At 51.9% G+C, this 15760-nt stretch overlaps 8 protein-coding genes across 8 annotated transcripts; 4 read left to right on the forward strand and 4 right to left on the reverse strand.

Annotated features, from left to right (window-relative positions):
- Positions 1–640: 640 nt before the first annotated feature.
- ASPACDRAFT_79777 (uncharacterized protein) lies at positions 641–2692 on the reverse strand. The gene is made up of 2 exons (XM_020205491.1): positions 2270–2692; positions 641–2195 (listed from the first exon to the last, which is right to left on the reverse strand). The coding sequence occupies exons 1-2, from the start codon at positions 2576–2578 to the stop codon at positions 951–953; spliced, it is 1554 nt and encodes a 517-aa protein (XP_020054561.1). The 5' UTR covers positions 2579–2692; the 3' UTR covers positions 641–950.
- Positions 2693–3488: 796 nt separating this feature from the next.
- On the reverse strand, positions 3489–5112 carry ASPACDRAFT_121981 (DNA-directed RNA polymerase II subunit RPB7). The gene is made up of 4 exons (XM_020196483.1): positions 4428–5112; positions 4289–4369; positions 4055–4224; positions 3489–3994 (listed from the first exon to the last, which is right to left on the reverse strand). Exons 1-4 carry the CDS (start codon positions 4674–4676, stop codon positions 3985–3987), a joined length of 510 nt encoding a protein of 169 aa, XP_020054562.1. The 5' UTR covers positions 4677–5112; the 3' UTR covers positions 3489–3984.
- Positions 5113–5401: 289 nt separating this feature from the next.
- On the forward strand, positions 5402–6719 carry ASPACDRAFT_79783 (2-hydroxy-palmitic acid dioxygenase MPO1). Its single transcript, XM_020205492.1, has 4 exons — positions 5402–5517; positions 5590–5613; positions 5675–5734; positions 5795–6719. The coding sequence occupies exons 1-4, from the start codon at positions 5485–5487 to the stop codon at positions 6245–6247; spliced, it is 570 nt and encodes a 189-aa protein (XP_020054563.1). The 5' UTR covers positions 5402–5484; the 3' UTR covers positions 6248–6719.
- An 817-nt stretch (positions 6720–7536) lies between these two features.
- Positions 7537–9663, forward strand: ASPACDRAFT_31121 (F1F0 ATP synthase subunit alpha; the record flags this gene model as incomplete). The annotated part of the gene is made up of 5 exons (XM_020199785.1): positions 7537–7608; positions 7787–7956; positions 8106–8162; positions 8222–8342; positions 8410–9663. The coding sequence occupies 5 exons, from the start codon at positions 7537–7539 to the stop codon at positions 9661–9663; spliced, it is 1674 nt and encodes a 557-aa protein (XP_020054564.1).
- Positions 9664–10554: 891 nt separating this feature from the next.
- ASPACDRAFT_31243 (methylenetetrahydrofolate dehydrogenase (NAD(+))) lies at positions 10555–11867 on the forward strand (the record flags this gene model as incomplete). The annotated part of the gene is made up of 4 exons (XM_020199799.1): positions 10555–10751; positions 10928–11561; positions 11633–11722; positions 11784–11867. 4 exons carry the CDS (start codon positions 10555–10557, stop codon positions 11865–11867), a joined length of 1005 nt encoding a protein of 334 aa, XP_020054565.1.
- Positions 11868–12317: 450 nt separating this feature from the next.
- On the reverse strand, positions 12318–13327 carry ASPACDRAFT_1857554 (signal peptidase complex subunit 2; the record flags this gene model as incomplete). Its single annotated transcript, XM_020197556.1, has 3 exons — positions 13172–13327; positions 12725–13023; positions 12318–12617 (listed from the first exon to the last, which is right to left on the reverse strand). Exons 1-3 carry the CDS (start codon positions 13215–13217, stop codon positions 12318–12320), a joined length of 645 nt encoding a protein of 214 aa, XP_020054566.1. The 5' UTR covers positions 13218–13327.
- A 158-nt stretch (positions 13328–13485) lies between these two features.
- ASPACDRAFT_79785 (ER membrane complex subunit EMC3) lies at positions 13486–14711 on the forward strand. The gene is made up of 5 exons (XM_020205493.1): positions 13486–13575; positions 13650–13683; positions 13755–14118; positions 14201–14362; positions 14453–14711. The coding sequence occupies exons 1-5, from the start codon at positions 13526–13528 to the stop codon at positions 14644–14646; spliced, it is 804 nt and encodes a 267-aa protein (XP_020054567.1). The 5' UTR covers positions 13486–13525; the 3' UTR covers positions 14647–14711.
- Positions 14712–14806: 95 nt separating this feature from the next.
- ASPACDRAFT_79786 (uncharacterized protein) lies at positions 14807–15740 on the reverse strand. Its single transcript, XM_020205494.1, has 2 exons — positions 15056–15740; positions 14807–14994 (listed from the first exon to the last, which is right to left on the reverse strand). Exons 1-2 carry the CDS (start codon positions 15497–15499, stop codon positions 14902–14904), a joined length of 537 nt encoding a protein of 178 aa, XP_020054568.1. The 5' UTR covers positions 15500–15740; the 3' UTR covers positions 14807–14901.
- Between the last annotated feature and the right edge of the window lie 20 nt (positions 15741–15760).

Here is a 15760-nt window from a genome sequence, read left to right on the forward strand (position 1 = left end):
TATCAGGGATAGACAGAAGAGAGAATAGCCAAGCCCAGGTTGGTCGATACCTGAAAAGGCACGTAGTTGGAGTTAGTAGAATTGAAGTGAAGAAACGACTTTGCGAAACAAAGGGTACGGAGTAGTAAGAGTAGGATAGGTAGGATAGGTAGGATAGGTTATTATCTCCGTTATCACCTCGAAGGCGGTCAGTATGTAGGCACACACACAGCTGACGTAAAGACAGTGACAATAACTAAGTTTAATCACACGCAAGTGAAGTGACGGATGACAAACTTCAAAGTATACGTAGACTGCATCTGATAAACGGGCAGATTGCAGCTTGGCTGGCAGAGAAGACAAGACCGAAAGGCAAAGTGGAAATGCGGTGCGGTTAGTTAGTTAATACGTAGTGAGAGGGGGAAAATAAGTTAACTTACCCAGAACTAGACCCTGCAACCGCCCGTCTCACGGAAACCCCGACAGGTCACTAAACGTGGTTGGCGCGCCGGTCATGCTTACTACTGCATGGGTTGAGTCGGTTGACTCACTCGCTCGGACTCCAAAACCAATAGATAAGCAATGGCATGGGTTGAGAGCAGGCAGCTAAGGTATGGTAACTTGGAATGGTCTTGCACACAAGTTTTCTCTACTATACATTGATTGTATTTGCATTCTGCCTCACATCGAATCAGGATAGTAGTTGGCCCCATATCAAATGCAGGGAAACGCTGTCACAAATACTAGACAAAGATTCGGCATGCAAAGATAAGAGTTCCTCCTATCGATAGCTACAGACTTTCAGTTGTTTTCTTCTTCCGTTCGTGGATGTTGGCCCCTGGTTTGCTCCGGATTCGCTTGGCTTACTCTCTAGGTATACTCAAGACTTGGCGAAAGGTCTTGTTCTGGAATGGGTATATGCATGGACTGAGCAATGAAGCACCGCGCAACGTAGCTTAGCGATGCAGCGATCAATTTTCAGCACCGAAGTTCCAACTCCGCTGGTTGTGGTTTCTTACGCTCTGCCGCTGAGGGGGCGCCATCTTCGTGGGTTCAGGTGACTGGTCATAGGTATCCCAGGATGGCTCCAGCGCCTTAACTGCCTTTTGACGGTCTCCGGGAATAGGCTTTCTGTTTTCCGCGTTGCGCTTGCTATCACGAGGCGACTCGTCGGCCATATCCCAGTGGGTCTCAAGCTCCTTCTTACGGTTGGCGCCATTGTTGTTGACTCTAGAGAGGGGCGCGTTTGCGTTCTGAGAGAATTCATCGTCTTCCTTGTTGTCGAAAAGGTGGTTCTTGTAAAGGCCCAAGCCTTTGTTCTGGAATGAGCTGATAATGCGGCCGCCTGGTCTTTCTTCGGGAGTCTCGGTCACCGAAAAATGAGTTTCGGCATCAGGACGGGAGTGCTGCGCCCGTGATCGAACTGGGACGGATGTAGGTTCCTGCTCATCATCGCCCCAACCAAAGTGACGGATTTCCTCTCCTCGAAGTTGACGCTTGGGCTTTTCGGGGGTGACAAAGTCTTCAAAGTCCCAGTGAGGGGCCTGACGAGACACAGGGCGCCCAGGCTTCTCATGGACCTCCCGAGTGCTGTTATCCCCGCCAAGCTCAAAGTGGTCGTAACGTTTGGGGTGAGCCTTGTACGCAATCTGCTGGAGTCCTTCTTTGGTGGCGGTCTCATCATGATCAAAGATGCGCGAGGGTTGCAAGTTCTTGGTACCGGCCTTAGGGGGGATACGCTTTCTGGATGGCGACGCGTCGGGAGTATCGTTGTCGAAGTCACCTTCGGTACTGAGGAAGAGCTCGCCGTAGTCGCGCGCTGGAGGCTGGGCAGACGCAGGAGCACGCGGGGCACGCACAGGTTCTCCTCGGTCCTTGCTGTCCTTGCCTGGCGAAAGAAGTTCGAACAAGGAGTCCGCGGCATGGGGGTCCTTGATGTACTTTTTCCCTGGAGAGGCGATCTGGCGCTCCGGAACACGCGCTTTCTCCTCTGTGGAGGCAGGTGGGGCAGGCGCAGAAGTTGACCCCGGTCCGTGATCGCTGGGACTCGAGGAGATGGCAGATTTGAGAAGGCGAAACTGGTCTTTGGCATCACGAATGGGCCAACCGCGAGCACGCGAACCGATCACTTCGACTTGTTTCAGTAACGAAGCTTGGTCCCAGTAGATACGGACATTCTGGATTTGCTGATGAGCATTGAAGCGAACAATGTGGACCTAAATGCATTCAAGTATCTGATTAGCTTGGCACAGTCGTATGGATAGTGTACGGGTATTGGGCGCATATTTACCGTCGGAAAGGTAGCGACATGATCGGCCAGGAAATTGTCGTCAAGCTGAGGAAGGTACGCCCCCCCGCCAGACACAAATTCCAGGGTAGTTTCAATATCCAAGCAGAGAGAGTTGGTGCTTTCGAAGGCGTCCAGAATGGTCTCCGACTTGGTCTTGACGAGGCGCTGCTGTTTGCTGAAATGGCTGACAATCGCAGCGTCACCGTCTACCTTGGTAGTGGTCGTGATGTAAACGAGGGACGCATCGGTGGCCAACGGAGCCGACTTCGGGTTGGTCAGGAACCCGCTATACACATCTTTCAAAGACATGATTTCTGCGACTGGGTTGGTTGAGTTTCAGAAACGAATGTAAAGGGATGCGGGGGAGATTGGGAGGGAGAGGACAGAACACAGCCGGATGCTGTTGGCGGAGGGAAAGTACAAGTAGAAAACGGCAAGATGTGGGGGGAAACAGAGGTCAAGAGTGAGAAATTGGAGTAGCGAGAGAGAAGGAGAGAGTCGGTGTCTGAAATGTGAAAGAGAGTAGCGTAGTAGTGTCTGTGTATACAGTACAGTGCCTGGTAGTGCTGAGAGACCCCCAAAAGAGAAGAGGGACAACAGCGCAGGCAGTGTAATGAAAGTCGTCAGTCAGTGCAAGACGGGGAGGTGCAGCCAATGACTAGGTAGTCCTAGTCCACTCCGTCCTGATTCACATGCGTAATTTGGGCCCATGCTCTGAGAGGGCTTCGGTTAGAATGGCTTAACTATGCGTACTACTTACTACCTAACTTACTCTTCCCTAACTTATGGGGTGATTGTGTTTGTTATTCCTCCATGTTTATATGTTTAGTGAATGCTGTCCAAAACACATTTCTCTCCATCCAATACCAATGACTACATATAGTATGGATCAATGCTCTCTCAAAACATTGTCAGCCTTCTTGGTCTATCGAGCAATCCCCATAACATCAGCAGCATTCAATACTCTCATCTCCTGCCACGGACAGACCGGGGAATTTGCCTGCGCACGGCTCCGACGATGGAGACTGGACACACCAGCGTTTCACAATCCGTTTCTCCGGCAACTGGTGATGCATTCGGTCACTCCCCCACAAGCACAAGCAGCTGCATGAATAACGCGCTGAGTGCAATGCGGGCACCTTCTCTTGTTTAGTTCTAGGTGTAGTACGGTGTTTATACACGGCATACTAGGTGCCTGCACCTGAACCAAGAAGTAAATCCACAATACAAATAGTTATTTTTGATCTATTTAATTCTATTCGAAGTTACTCCTACCATATTTCATTTTTGACTGTACAAAACAACGCTTTTTCTTTATAGAAATTACGTAGCCAATCACGGCTCCGAGCCAACCACCATCCGTTCTCGTTGTTCTTGTCTTGTCTTGTGTTGCCTTGCCATACACACAATAGCCATGTGCGAGACCGATGCTCCTGCGACGAGGCAGCCCTGTCCGCCTGCGCGGGCTTTTTTTGCCAGGATAAGCAAGATACCATCCCCCCAAATGATATCCCGCTTGGAGAGACTGTTCGATGCGCTTGTGTAAGGCCTCAGCAAGCGGACCGTCCGGACATCAAGTTGAGTCGATGATGCTACGGTTGTCTCTGTGATGCGAGTGGTGGTACAACAGGCCAAAGAGTTCAGGCTTCCTTCGTAGCGGCGTCAATATCCTCAGATAGAAGAAATACGAAGAGGAAAGTATCATCCCAAGCAGATTACAAGGGCCTGGTAGAAAGTCGTGCGCATCAGTAGACCGTTCATCCGTAGTGATGGGCCATAACTCACCCCAAGAAATCCTCTTTGATGGTACCAATGGCATTGATTGCCGCAACGTCGGGCTTCACACCCAGGATCTTGAGCCGCAGGCTCGTTCCCTTCTCGATCACCTGGTCTGCATGATCCGTATACTGGGGCGGTACCGTGTTGGGTTCCCATTTGATGTCAGAGGGAATGTTCTTTTCATCAGTCCGTTAGCGTTCAAGTTCAGACCAACCTCCTCACGCTTAATGTTCGGTATACCTTTCGCGCAATGAACACAGACAACGGTCCCGCAAGAGTGAAGATTCCAGTAGGTTTGACAGAGGTCACAATCGCATCAACCTGCAATTACCACGGTCAGCGTTGAGGTTAGCCGTGGCGGCGACTCTTCGCAACGTACAGTCTCGCCTCGGAACGGTTTCCAGATGATTGCACGGTATTTGATCGTGTACTCCGCTTGTCCGCTGCCGGGCAGCACACGTCCTTCGCCGATATCTACCATGTCCATGACGCAGATCACAAAGTGATCGCCCGTACACCGACCTTCCTCCTCCTCATTTAACCGGGTGATGAGATATTCCCGCATGTTGGGTCCGAAGAAGGACGGGTGCAAGGTAATAACCTTGACTTCTTCCTTGAGGAAGAACATGGTGTCTGATCTTCCTTTTGCTTTCCAAGACTGCACGCGCGATGATCGGAGGTCGAAGATGCGGTTAACACGAAGAATGGTACCCAGTAGCCTTGGTTATCAATGCCCAGGTCGGAGCGAACGAAAGCGTCTTGTCGTTCCGATGTTTTCGAAAGAGACGGAGTCAATTTGCAAGAATCGTGTAGCGATCGTGATCGTGGTGCTAAATGCGCAAAGAGCAATGGCAATTGAAGCTCAAGGATTAGTATCAACAACTCGTAGCGCGCGTAAAATCTGGTAGGAGACGTGTTAAACAAAGAACAATGCAGAGGTGGGTTCGAACAAAAAGTGACCCCAGTCTGAAAGAGAACTGAAGGCAGCCCACGGAACTTCAAGAGCGACCAGGTGATTTGACTCCGCTGTCAATCGAGCGACAATCACCGTGTCTGATCCGCGGGAGCTCGCCCGAGTCACATGATGATGGCGGAGGGTAACGAGAGTTACCGTACAGATACACATCATTACGCCAGGGTGTTGGATTGGTGGGTAATCTGCTTCCTCGTGAGAGAATTTCAGTACCTCGGAGGTACAATCATGAGACGAAGGGTGTAAGAATTCACAATATCCTCGGCCCTTGTTGAGTCTCTGTACAACGAATGACGTTTGCACAAGCAACAAACGGTTTGGCATAAATGTCTTATCCTTCCACCCGATCAGGCAACACCTTGTTGTGGGGAGGAAAAGTAGTCTTCTCGGTCTGGATATCGGTCTTCTCCATCTCCCTGCTTCTTCGCCTTGCCCGACAAGACCCTGCATCTTCAGTGTCACCATGGCTTTAAATCTTGAAAAGCAGCTACTCTTTGTGAGGCCCATTCTGCGGCACCCGCCGCCCCTCCGATCAACAAAGTCAGCCGCTAACTAACACATCTCCCAGTATGGCGCCTACCACAATAATCCCGTACGTGCAAAGCTCTTCTATATATCGTCGCAAGCCTCAGTCCCTGACCTTTTTCTTTTAGGTGAATGTTGCAATTCACATGACATGTGTGCCGATACTTCTCTTCACTGGCATTGCCCTGGTATGACACTCAACCCCGGACAACCAGCAACAGACGCCCTGATATCGTGCTACTTACTAGGCATCTAACACACCAACCCTCATCCCTACGCCCGAGGCTTTGCAGGTTGAGACTCTGCCTCTCAACCTTGGGACGATCGCTGCTATAGTATACTCGACGTTTTACATCCTTTTGGAGCCCGTAGCAGGTGCCCTAGCGACGCCGCTCATCATCGGCAGTGCAGCCGGTGCGAATCACCTTCTCAGTACCTACGGCACGAGCGCCAACTACTGGTTTGGTGGCATTCACGTGGTTTCGTGGTTGGCGCAATTCGTCGGCCATGGTGCCTTCGAGAAACGGGCCCCTGCACTGCTGGATAATCTGGTGCAGGCTCTGCTGCTCGCTCCCCTTTTCATCTGGATGGAGATTCTGTTCTTCTTCGGTTATCGCCCCGAGCTGAAGAAGAGGTACCATGAGAGTGTGAACAAGGAGGTCGCGGCATTCAAGGCCCAGCAGAACAAGGCAAGCAATTGATCGGACCGCGAATCCAGTATGAGAGCTATAAGTGGTTCTTAGTTTGCGGTGCGGTGGTAATCAAGGTTGTCTGGCTATTTCCAAAGCGACAATAGCGGTCTTTCCGATTTGGCAGCATGTCTACAAGGTGATGCCGGAACGTCTGAGTGCAGCAAGTGGTGTTTTGAGAATGCATGTGAGGACAAAAATTTGTCTGATGGTTGGTACCATGAGTGAGTTGCAGATTCTCAAGTAAATAAAGCAAATGTTGTCTGAACTGGTAGGTTCAAGCTACTGTACTGGAGTAGGAATCTTAGACCTCAGGTTAAAGTGGAGCATGATGTAAGTTACTGAATTCGGAAAAGGATTGGAGGGTGACAGGGTTTGCTGCGGCAAGGTTCGGGTTGGCACCCAAGGGCCATTCAGCGACGCCAGCAACCTACTCCGGAACTGCAACCCATGAGAGAAGATAAAAAGAGAAGAGATGATCTAGAATAGAAAAGAGGGTGTGAAAAACGACGTCTCAACCGATTGACCGCCTGGAAGGGTTTTTCCGTTGTAGATGCATGGACAGCCCAGTAGTAGATGGAGATGGAGACGGGGAAAGAATTCCCTCCGGAACAACCGGTCAAGCAAAGCAAGGCAATTTTTGGTTTGCTGGCACTGGCAGCAGCACTGGCATTCGTGGGCAGCTACTAGACTAGCAGGGCCTCTGTGCTTGCTGCAGTGCGCGGGCTGCTGCGGGCGGTTGCTGCGACGAAAATGCAGATGAGTAAGCCAGCCAACCAGCAGTATCCGCAGATCCGAGAGTGAGAGAGAAACTGAAATACAGTGGAAATGAAAATTGGGAACGGACAGGTGGCCCGGGAGAGCCTAGTAACCAAGCAACCAGCCACGGCGTGCTAGGTATGTTTCAACCCGTTTATTTTTATGAAGACCAAAGTATAGGGTTGTCTTACGGGGACTAGAATCATTCAGAAGAATAGAAACATAATGTAAAGGTAAAAATCAGATAGACGATCGTTTTCTCGAGATAAAAAAATAATAAATACATCACCCGGCGTTTTCGTTTTCTTGGGGACGGGTGGGTTGTCCCGTGAGCGCACTAGGGCGGCTTCGGAGGTTGGTGAGGCTCGGCAAACTAGGATTAGTGCCAGTTCTGAGAGAGAATCCCTCCCAACCCCGACGACAAAGCTCTCCTCTCCTCCATCCACAATCCTTTCTCCTCTTCTTCCCTTTCCCCCCCTCCCCCCCAATTACATCTCTCCTTCAGAGAAACCACTCTCCCACACCTCTGAACCCTTTTCACAATGTTCAGGAACGCTTTGCGGCAGTCTAGCCGCACCGTTGCGGCTGCCTCTGCCACTGGCAGAATCGCTTCCGTGAGTCTCATCCCTGTCCCAAGTCGACATCGTCCATTCAATTCGACCTTCTACATCGGGGAAGTCATCTCAGTGATACTTCCAATCGCCTCTCTACCCATCGCAATGCATGCTATCAGCTTTTGACGCGTTTTTACTGCGTGGTTGTGATGTTGACAAATTTTGCCTACGTCTTCAGGTTCGCGCCGCTGTTCCCGGCCCCATCTCTGGTGCCTCCAAGCAGATCCGCTCCTATGCTGCTGAGGCCAAGGCCTCTCCCACTGAGGTCTCTTCCATCCTCGAGCAGAGAATCCGTGGTGTTCAGGAGGAGGCTGGTCTTGCCGAGACTGGACGTGTCCTTTCCGTCGGGTACGTGACGAAATCCTTCCGGTGAAAATTTTGGACGCGCCTTCGATATCATCGAATCCATCGAAAAACCATCGAGAAATTATCGAAACCTCGGCCGTCAACACTTCTATCAGGGAAATCCCATTCAACTAACACGATTATGACAATAGTGACGGTATCGCTCGTGTCCATGGCATGACCAACGTCCAGGCTGAGGAGCTGGTCGAGTACGTGCACTCCCTTACTACTGAGAAAATGATGTATCAGGTCACTAACAATTCCCCAGGTTCGCCTCCGGTGTTAAGGGTATGTGCATGAACCTCGAAGCCGGCCAGGTCGGTGTCGTGCTTTTCGGTTCCGACCGTCTCGTCAGGGAGGGTGAGACTGTCAAGCGTACCGGAGAGATTGTATGTTACCATTTGAACCCGACATTCAGGCCATTTGACCCGGATTTATGCTAATACCTCCAACTAGGTTGATGTTCCCGTTGGTCCTGAGATGCTTGGCCGTGTCGTCGACGCTCTCGGTAACCCCATCGATGGCAAGGGTCCCATCAACACCAAGGCCAAGAGCCGTGCTCAGCTCAAGGCCCCTGGTATCTTGCCCCGTCACTCCGTCAACCAGCCCGTCCAGACTGGTCTTAAGTGTGTCGACTCCATGGTCCCCATCGGCCGTGGTCAGCGTGAGTTGATCATTGGTGACCGTCAGACCGGTAAGACCGCTGTCGCCCTCGACGCTATCCTCAACCAGAAGCGTTGGAACAACACCTCCAGCGACGAGAGCAAGAAGCTGTACTGTATCTACGTTGCCGTCGGTCAGAAGCGTTCCACCGTCGCTCAGCTCGTCAAGACCCTTGAGGAGAACGACTCCATGAAGTACTCCATCATCGTCGCTGCTACCGCCTCCGAGGCTGCTCCCCTGCAGTACCTTGCTCCCTTCACTGGTTGCGCCATGGGTGAGTGGTTCCGTGACAACGGCCGCCACGCCGTCATCATCTACGACGATCTCTCCAAGCAGGCCGTCGCCTACCGTCAGATGTCTCTTCTGCTCCGTCGTCCCCCTGGACGTGAGGCCTACCCCGGTGACGTTTTCTACCTCCACTCTCGTCTCCTCGAGCGTGCTGCCAAGATGAACGACAAGCACGGTGGTGGTTCCCTCACTGCCCTCCCCGTCATTGAGACCCAGGGTGGTGATGTGTCTGCCTACATTCCCACCAACGTCATTTCCATCACTGACGGCCAGATCTTCTTGGAGGCTGAGCTGTTCTACAAGGGTATCCGCCCTGCCATTAACGTCGGTCTGTCCGTCTCCCGTGTCGGTTCCGCTGCCCAGGTCAAGGCCATGAAGCAGGTCGCCGGTTCCCTGAAGCTGTTCTTGGCTCAGTACCGTGAGGTTGCTGCCTTCGCCCAGTTCGGTTCCGATCTCGATGCCTCCACCAAGCAGACCCTCAACCGTGGTGAGCGTCTCACCGAGCTTCTCAAGCAGAAGCAGTACTCCCCCATGTCCGTTCCCGACATGGTTCCCCTGATCTTCGCTGGTGTCAACGGTTACCTTGACTCCATCCCCGTCGCCAAGATCCTCACCTGGGAGTCCGACTTCCTTGCTCACCTCAAGAGCAACCACCCCGAGATCCAGGAGACCATTGAGAAGGAGGGCCAGGTCAGCAAGGACCTCGAGGCTCAGCTCAAGGAGGTCATTGTCAACTTCAACAAGTCCTTCAACGCATAGGTGAGCAAATGGCCTCTGGGTGATTAGTCCACCATGTACTGTTTTTATCCTGACTCTATCTGTATAGACAAGATAGCTTGTACAATTTGAGACCACTGTTTTGTTTTGTTGTTAAAACCCGGAGCTTCGGATCGGTCGAACACGGCGCTGGATGTAACCGCATCTTTCCTGATGGTATACCCATCTGATATTCTGTAGCTATGACGCAAGGTAAAACGGTGGGACGAGGAAGGCAAAAAGATACGATTAATATCCTGTACGTTTAGATCTTTTCGCGCGACAAATGAAAGGGGTAGTGGGAACAGATTCATTGACTTTGGATCCGGAATGGTCCAGCTGGTCTTTGCCCATGATCCCGCCATTGTCTACATATATGCAGCCTGAATATGATTTCTTTTGTTCCTTTGACTGGCTTGCCAGTCTCTCCGGTGGGGACTGTAATCGAAGCCCCAATCTCCAATCTTGTCAATAATCCGGGGTAAAGAAGGGGCCGTACGTAGAGGGCGAGATCGATTTCGGCATCGAAGGAGCAGACATGGACCGGGCACGGCATTGCCGCGTATTGCCCCGGTTTCTAATTACTGTCTGATTCTGGTTTCCATGTGGTAAGGGCTTGGGACCAAATTCTCCACCAATTTAGTTCGAATGTCTGCACTACTAGATACTTCTTGCTCAGGCTAATTCAATTCGTAGAATAGTGCGCTGGTCCTTCAATGACTTGCGCCGATGGGCGGCCGAATGCGGGCATGCCTTTTTTTATCGATAAGCGAGCGGTCTTTCCGTCCCGAATTTTCTTCCATACCCCTCCAACCATAGTCCATCTCAATCCACCCAAAAGCCTAACAATCGATTTTGTTGAATTGTTTGCACAATTTCTCTATCATCGCCCAGATGGCTTCTGCTAAAGACTCGGCTCCGGCCTCCTGCAAGGTCATGCTTTCCAAGCATGTTGCCAATCGCCTGCTCGAGGAGGTTCAGGAGGGCGTGAAGATGCTTGAGAAGCCGCCTCACCTGGTCGGATTCCTTGCAAACAACGACCCTGCGGCTTTGATGTATGCCCAATGGACGGAGAAGACTTGCATCGAGAAGTGAGCACTCTTTCCCATTTTCTTTTCAGTTGGGCGTCTCCGTTTCTTTCTTCTGAAGCGTCGCCCCTATGACTCCCCAACCTGCGATGTCGGAGCCGGTGCGGCAAGCGGTGGCATCGGGGGTCATATATGAGTCACGTCGTAGCTAATGTAGTCTTTGTTTCTTTACCGTATAGTGGATTCCGCTACTCCCTCCGTGAAGTTGCCCGGGACGATCTCGAGCAAGCCATCCTCAATGCCAACGTCGATCCCGATGTTGACGGCATCATCGTATACTACCCCATCTTCAACAACCGCCAGGACCAGTACCTGCAGCAGATCGTCGACGTATCCAAAGATGTAGAGGGTCTCACCCACCGGTACATCTTCAACATGTACCAGAACATCCGCTTCCTGGACCCGGAAACCAAGCGTCAGAAGTGCATCCTCCCCTGCACTCCCCTGGCCATCATCAAGATCCTCGAGTACCTGAACATCTACAACACGATATTGCCCTATGGCAACCGTCTCTTCGGCCACACCATCTGCGTGGTGAACCGCTCTGAGGTCGTGGGACGCCCGCTCGCCGCGTTGTTGGCCAACGATGGTGCCTGCGTGTACAGTGTCGACGTCAACGGCATCCAGAAGTTCACGCGTGGTGAGGGCCTGAAGAAGGGCAGACACGAGGTCGTGGAGCTCGAAGGCAAGACCCTGAAGGACGTTGTGCCCCTCTGCGATGTTGTCATCTCCGGTGTCCCCGGTGAGAAGTACAAGTTCGACACCAGCCTTCTCAGAGAGGGTGCTGTGTGCGTCAACTTCTCCAGCGAGAAGGTATGTTTGCCAATCGATCCAGAGAGGTCTATCTTTATACTGCAGATATATCTGACATTGATTTGAAACAGAACTTTGGACCCGAGGTGAAGGAGAAGGCCTCCATCTTCGTGCCTTCCACTGGAAAGGTGACGATTGTTGTCTTGCTTAGAAACCTGTTGGTAAGTAGGACATTCTCGCATCATCTTGATCAAGAGCTCAGCAGCTGACCGTTACACACAGAGACTCATCCAGAACAAGAGAATGGATGATGTGAAACCCGCCGAGGCCACTGAGCGCCCGGGCACTCTGGAAGCTGCCTCGTAAAAAACCCTCACTGGCGATACCTCTTTTTCATTCCACAAAAATATAGCACCGAGAGACGATATAGCAGAGTTAGCCATAGATTTTCTTACATTCCTCTATGCTGTTTGAGCTTGATGAACCTTCATGTAAATCACCTTGTCAATGAGACACTGTTGCGCTGTTTTGATCATGAGCATCCGTGGATTGAAAAGTCTGAGAGGGGGGTAAGCTTAGCGCTACAAAGACTATACCGTTGACTATACCGTTAAAAGCAAGCCATGGAAGGTGGTTATGTTCTCAAACCCCAGTCAAGCTACTATCGCAAGAAACCCCGCAAGATAAGATTTGGAAAAGAGAGCCTGACATCACACCAGATACAATCCCAGACGTTGCGCCATTTTGACATGCAGATCCAATCACCCCAGATGTTTCTGTTTGTGGTAAAACGGAAGGCTTATACGCCATGTTTTCTCACTTCCTCTTCGTCGCACTTTTGCCCCCTTCAACCGGCTCCGCCTCCTGAACAGCGACATGACTCGCAACGCCGCCCGTCTTCTTCTGAATCTCATTCGTCGCAAGCCGCAGAACCTCAATCTCGCTCGCCAACCAGTCGCGGAGCGGCTGGATGTGGAAAGTCCCGTCGGCCGCAAACCACTTCGTGAACGACGTTTCGATCTCCTTCTCCTGGATGACCTTGCCCGCCGGGGACGTGTACTGAACTTTGAGCTTGTAAAGCGGGGAATGTTTCTTGACGGAGGAGCGGATTATGATCTAAAGTTATCGTAGCAACAAAACAAGCATTAGCCCCCACATACAGACGCTCTCGAATGGTTTGGTTTCTATTCCATGCACTGGGGGCAGGGGTCCAATGAACATACCGTTTCACCCGACTTGCGCTTGCCTCGAAACACCTCGCCCGCCTCAACAGCCCAGATCCAGTATGTGAGCATGGAGTTGAGAATGAAGTACGATGCGACGGCCGCCAGAATCCACGGCGAGCGAGTCGCCTCCCACTTCAGCATGCGGTCTGCGTAGAAGGTGAACCCGGCGATGGCGACGGCCGCATAGCCCAGCACCAAGCGCACGTTCAGCATGGTGTTGTCTTGGGTAAATCGGTAGGGTTGCGGGAGGGTGGTGAGGTGCGGTGCCAGGGCATCGTCGGTGGTGGATTTTAGATCTGATCGTAGGGCTGTTAGTATAAACTGGCTTCTATTAACGATGCAACTTTGATCACAGAGGTTAGAGGGCAAGCTGCTGCTACTGCTGCTGCATTGGGAGTATTCGAGCAGCAGGCCTATGAAGTAAACATGCATGCATCAACTAACCATTGCTCGAATAAACAGGCACCTTGGGTGCCTCTGCGGACGACATTGGTAGATCCCCTTTTTGGTAGGTCAATATATACTAGCAATTCCTTTAATCCAGAGGGATAAGCTTCTGGTAGTTGGCGTTCCTTGAGATAATTTGAAAGGTGACGGTCTTTGTCGGAGTTGCGGCGAGCTGTCCCTTTCGCAAGCTAAAGCGGCATGCGCCAAGGCAGTAAGGCCGCCGCCGCCCGTCCACCCCATCCAACTTCGTGGGGGAGCTTCCCCGTTTCCCTCAGCTTAGTTCTCTCAGCTTCTTGGTTCGAAGTGAGCGACGAGATTTGCCCCTTCTCTAGTAACCACCTATCAGTTCAAATGGCATTGCAGGGGGTAGAGCAGACGATCCTTCGGGATCCCGCTCTCTTGTACGTTCTTGATCCCCAACTCCAGACGAATTAATGAACCTGGCGTGGGCAAGTCGAAAGCTGACTCGGCCTAGCTATTGGATCGTATTCCCCATTACGATTGTCATGGTACGCTTCATTAACCCTATTAACTACCCTACCTTCTTTCTTTCTTTCAAACCGCTAAGACTTCGGAAAAGATTCTCACCGGCATCCTCCGCCACTACGCCACCGTCCTGATGAACAACCCGCCGAAACCCGCCGCAACGCTGGCCGAATCCCGCGAACGCCTGGGCCTCATCCGCGGCGTCAACTTCCGCAACAACGCGTACGTGCTCAGCCCGGAGTCGTGCGAGATGCGCCGCAAGTTCCTCATCTCCGCCTACCAGGAGGGGGCCTTCCTCAAGGACCCAGAGAACCGCGGCCAGCCGCCGGCGAACCCGATGACGGATCCCGCGGGTATGGAGGCGATGATGGGCATGATGAAGGGAAACATGATGATGATGATCCCGCAGACGTTGATCATGAGCTGGATCAATGCTTTCTTTTCGGGGTTTGTGATTTGTAAGCTTTTTTTTCTTTTCTAGTTTACTCCTTTGTGTGTGGTTGTCGGGCTCGAGAGCTGACTTGGGGGACCGATGCAAAGTGAAATTGCCCTTCCCTCTTACCATTCGGTTTAAGTCGATGCTGCAGTCCGGTGTTATGACTCGGGATCTGGATGTGAGATGGGTGTCCAGTCTTTCCTGGTACTTTTTGAATCTGTTTGGGCTGCAGTCTGTATTTGGGTTTATCTTGGGGAGCGATAATGGTGAGTCAAGTTCCCGGCATGCGACACGATTCTGTGTTTGTGTAGGGGGTAAGGGGAATGATTTGTGCTAATCGAAGGTATGGAAAACAGCTGCCAGTCAAATGGCTCAACAGATGGCTGGTATGAACCCTGCGGCCGGCATGAACCCTTTCCAGCCGGGTCAGGACCCCGATAAGATGTATCAGAATGAGGCGGAGAACCTTGCGGTCATGGAGCACTTCTGCATCTTGGATGGAATTGAGGAGCGCATCTTGCAGAACTATGGCTCCAGCGAAGCCTATTAACGTGGTCGTTCTTCGGGGGGTGTAGACTTGCTTTTGCTGTGGTAAAGCTCACAATGTCAAGCTCGTATTTAGTGTGATGACGCAGATCAAGGCAATTACTTTGTTCTTTCAGAGATGTTATACTACTATCAAAATCTAGATGTCAATACATGAAAATAGTGGCTGTTCGCATAACTACTTTGAAGGGTCGTCACTGCGGAAGTCGCTCATCCCGCAATATATATCTACACTACAGTCTTCCGCTATACACTATATCTAACGATAATTAATCACTCCATCAAGAACCCATACCTCACCATTTGAAACCTTCTCGGCAATACTATCAACCTCGACATCACCCGGCTGAATCTGTACCACACCGAAATTAGCCTAATCATCCACCCCCGATACCAGGTTGGGAAAAACCTACCCGAATCTTATCCCCAACCCTGGACCACGTCAATTTATCCCCGGCCAACGTCTCCGCCTCCTCCCCTTCCTTCCAGGGACTCGTCACCACCACGTGGGCCTTGACGAACCGCTCCAGATTCCGGGTGGCCCGATCCTGGCCCTCCTTCCCCTCGTACGCCCGCGCCTCCCCAAACCGCGCGATATCATCCGGATTCTCCCACGGCTTGCGCGGCAGCTCCTGGATGGCGCTGTTGCGCGGCGCTAGCACGGTGACATTGTGGGCGGCGTCGTCGAGCCGCGCCTCGACGGCCTCGAACTGGCGCGTCAGCGAGGCGAAGACGTTCACGCCCCGGGTCTTGGGGAGCACGTCCGAGAGGATGATTTCTTTCCCATCGGTGTTTCCTGTGTCTTGGGGGCGGTCCTCGGGCGGGAGCACGGCGTTGGTGGAGGGGTTGCTGCCCATGACTGCTGGTGCGCCTGCTTGTAGGGGTAGTTGTAGTTGGCTGGCGAGCCACTGCTTCAGGTCGAGGGTATTGCCTAGGCGACGATGAGGTCTCTCGCCGAGTAGGCGGGGAAGGCGATTGCGGAACTGTAGGTCCCAGGACGCTGCGGAGGCTGTGGGGATGAGTGTTACTATGAGTAGAAGGACTAGTAATATTAAGGTTATTCTCAAGTAGAGACTTTGCATCGTGACATGGACAAAGAATTGATGATGGTGGGGTTG

The sequence above is a fragment of the Aspergillus aculeatus genome, assembly GCF_001890905.1.
Source record: "Aspergillus aculeatus ATCC 16872 unplaced genomic scaffold ASPACscaffold_11, whole genome shotgun sequence".
Lineage (NCBI taxonomy): Eukaryota > Fungi > Ascomycota > Eurotiomycetes > Eurotiales > Aspergillaceae > Aspergillus > Aspergillus aculeatus.

What these genes read in the sequence shown, in the direction of transcription:
- ASPACDRAFT_79783 (XM_020205492.1), top strand. Translation starts at nt 5,485, where the DNA reads ATGGCTTTAAATCTTGAAAAGCAGCTACTCTTT. An exon ending in GCGCCTACCACAATAATCCC is followed by an intron (nt 5,614 to 5,674) that starts GTACGTGCAAAG and finishes TTTTTCTTTTAG; the next exon opens with GTGAATGTTGCAATTCACAT. An exon ending in TCTTCACTGGCATTGCCCTG is followed by an intron (nt 5,735 to 5,794) that starts GTATGACACTCA and finishes GCTACTTACTAG; the next exon opens with GCATCTAACACACCAACCCT.
- ASPACDRAFT_79785 (XM_020205493.1), top strand. Translation starts at nt 13,526, where the DNA reads ATGGCATTGCAGGGGGTAGAGCAGACGATCCTTCGGGATCCCGCTCTC. An exon ending in CTTTTCGGGGTTTGTGATTT is followed by an intron (nt 14,119 to 14,200) that starts GTAAGCTTTTTT and finishes ACCGATGCAAAG; the next exon opens with TGAAATTGCCCTTCCCTCTT. An exon ending in TATCTTGGGGAGCGATAATG is followed by an intron (nt 14,363 to 14,452) that starts GTGAGTCAAGTT and finishes TATGGAAAACAG; the next exon opens with CTGCCAGTCAAATGGCTCAA.
- ASPACDRAFT_121981 (XM_020196483.1), bottom strand. Translation starts at nt 4,676, where the DNA reads ATGTTCTTCCTCAAGGAAGAAGTCAAGGTTATTACCTTGCACCCGTCC. An exon ending in AACCGTTCCGAGGCGAGACT is followed by an intron (nt 4,370 to 4,427) that starts GTACGTTGCGAA and finishes TGGTAATTGCAG; the next exon opens with GTTGATGCGATTGTGACCTC. An exon ending in CTGTGTTCATTGCGCGAAAG is followed by an intron (nt 4,225 to 4,288) that starts GTATACCGAACA and finishes ACTGATGAAAAG; the next exon opens with AACATTCCCTCTGACATCAA.
- ASPACDRAFT_79777 (XM_020205491.1), bottom strand. Translation starts at nt 2,578, where the DNA reads ATGTCTTTGAAAGATGTGTATAGCGGGTTCCTGACCAACCCGAAGTCG. An exon ending in ATGTCGCTACCTTTCCGACG is followed by an intron (nt 2,196 to 2,269) that starts GTAAATATGCGC and finishes GAATGCATTTAG; the next exon opens with GTCCACATTGTTCGCTTCAA.
- ASPACDRAFT_79786 (XM_020205494.1), bottom strand. Translation starts at nt 15,499, where the DNA reads ATGGGCAGCAACCCCTCCACCAACGCCGTGCTCCCGCCCGAGGACCGC. An exon ending in GGGTTGGGGATAAGATTCGG is followed by an intron (nt 14,995 to 15,055) that starts GTAGGTTTTTCC and finishes GGTGTGGTACAG; the next exon opens with ATTCAGCCGGGTGATGTCGA.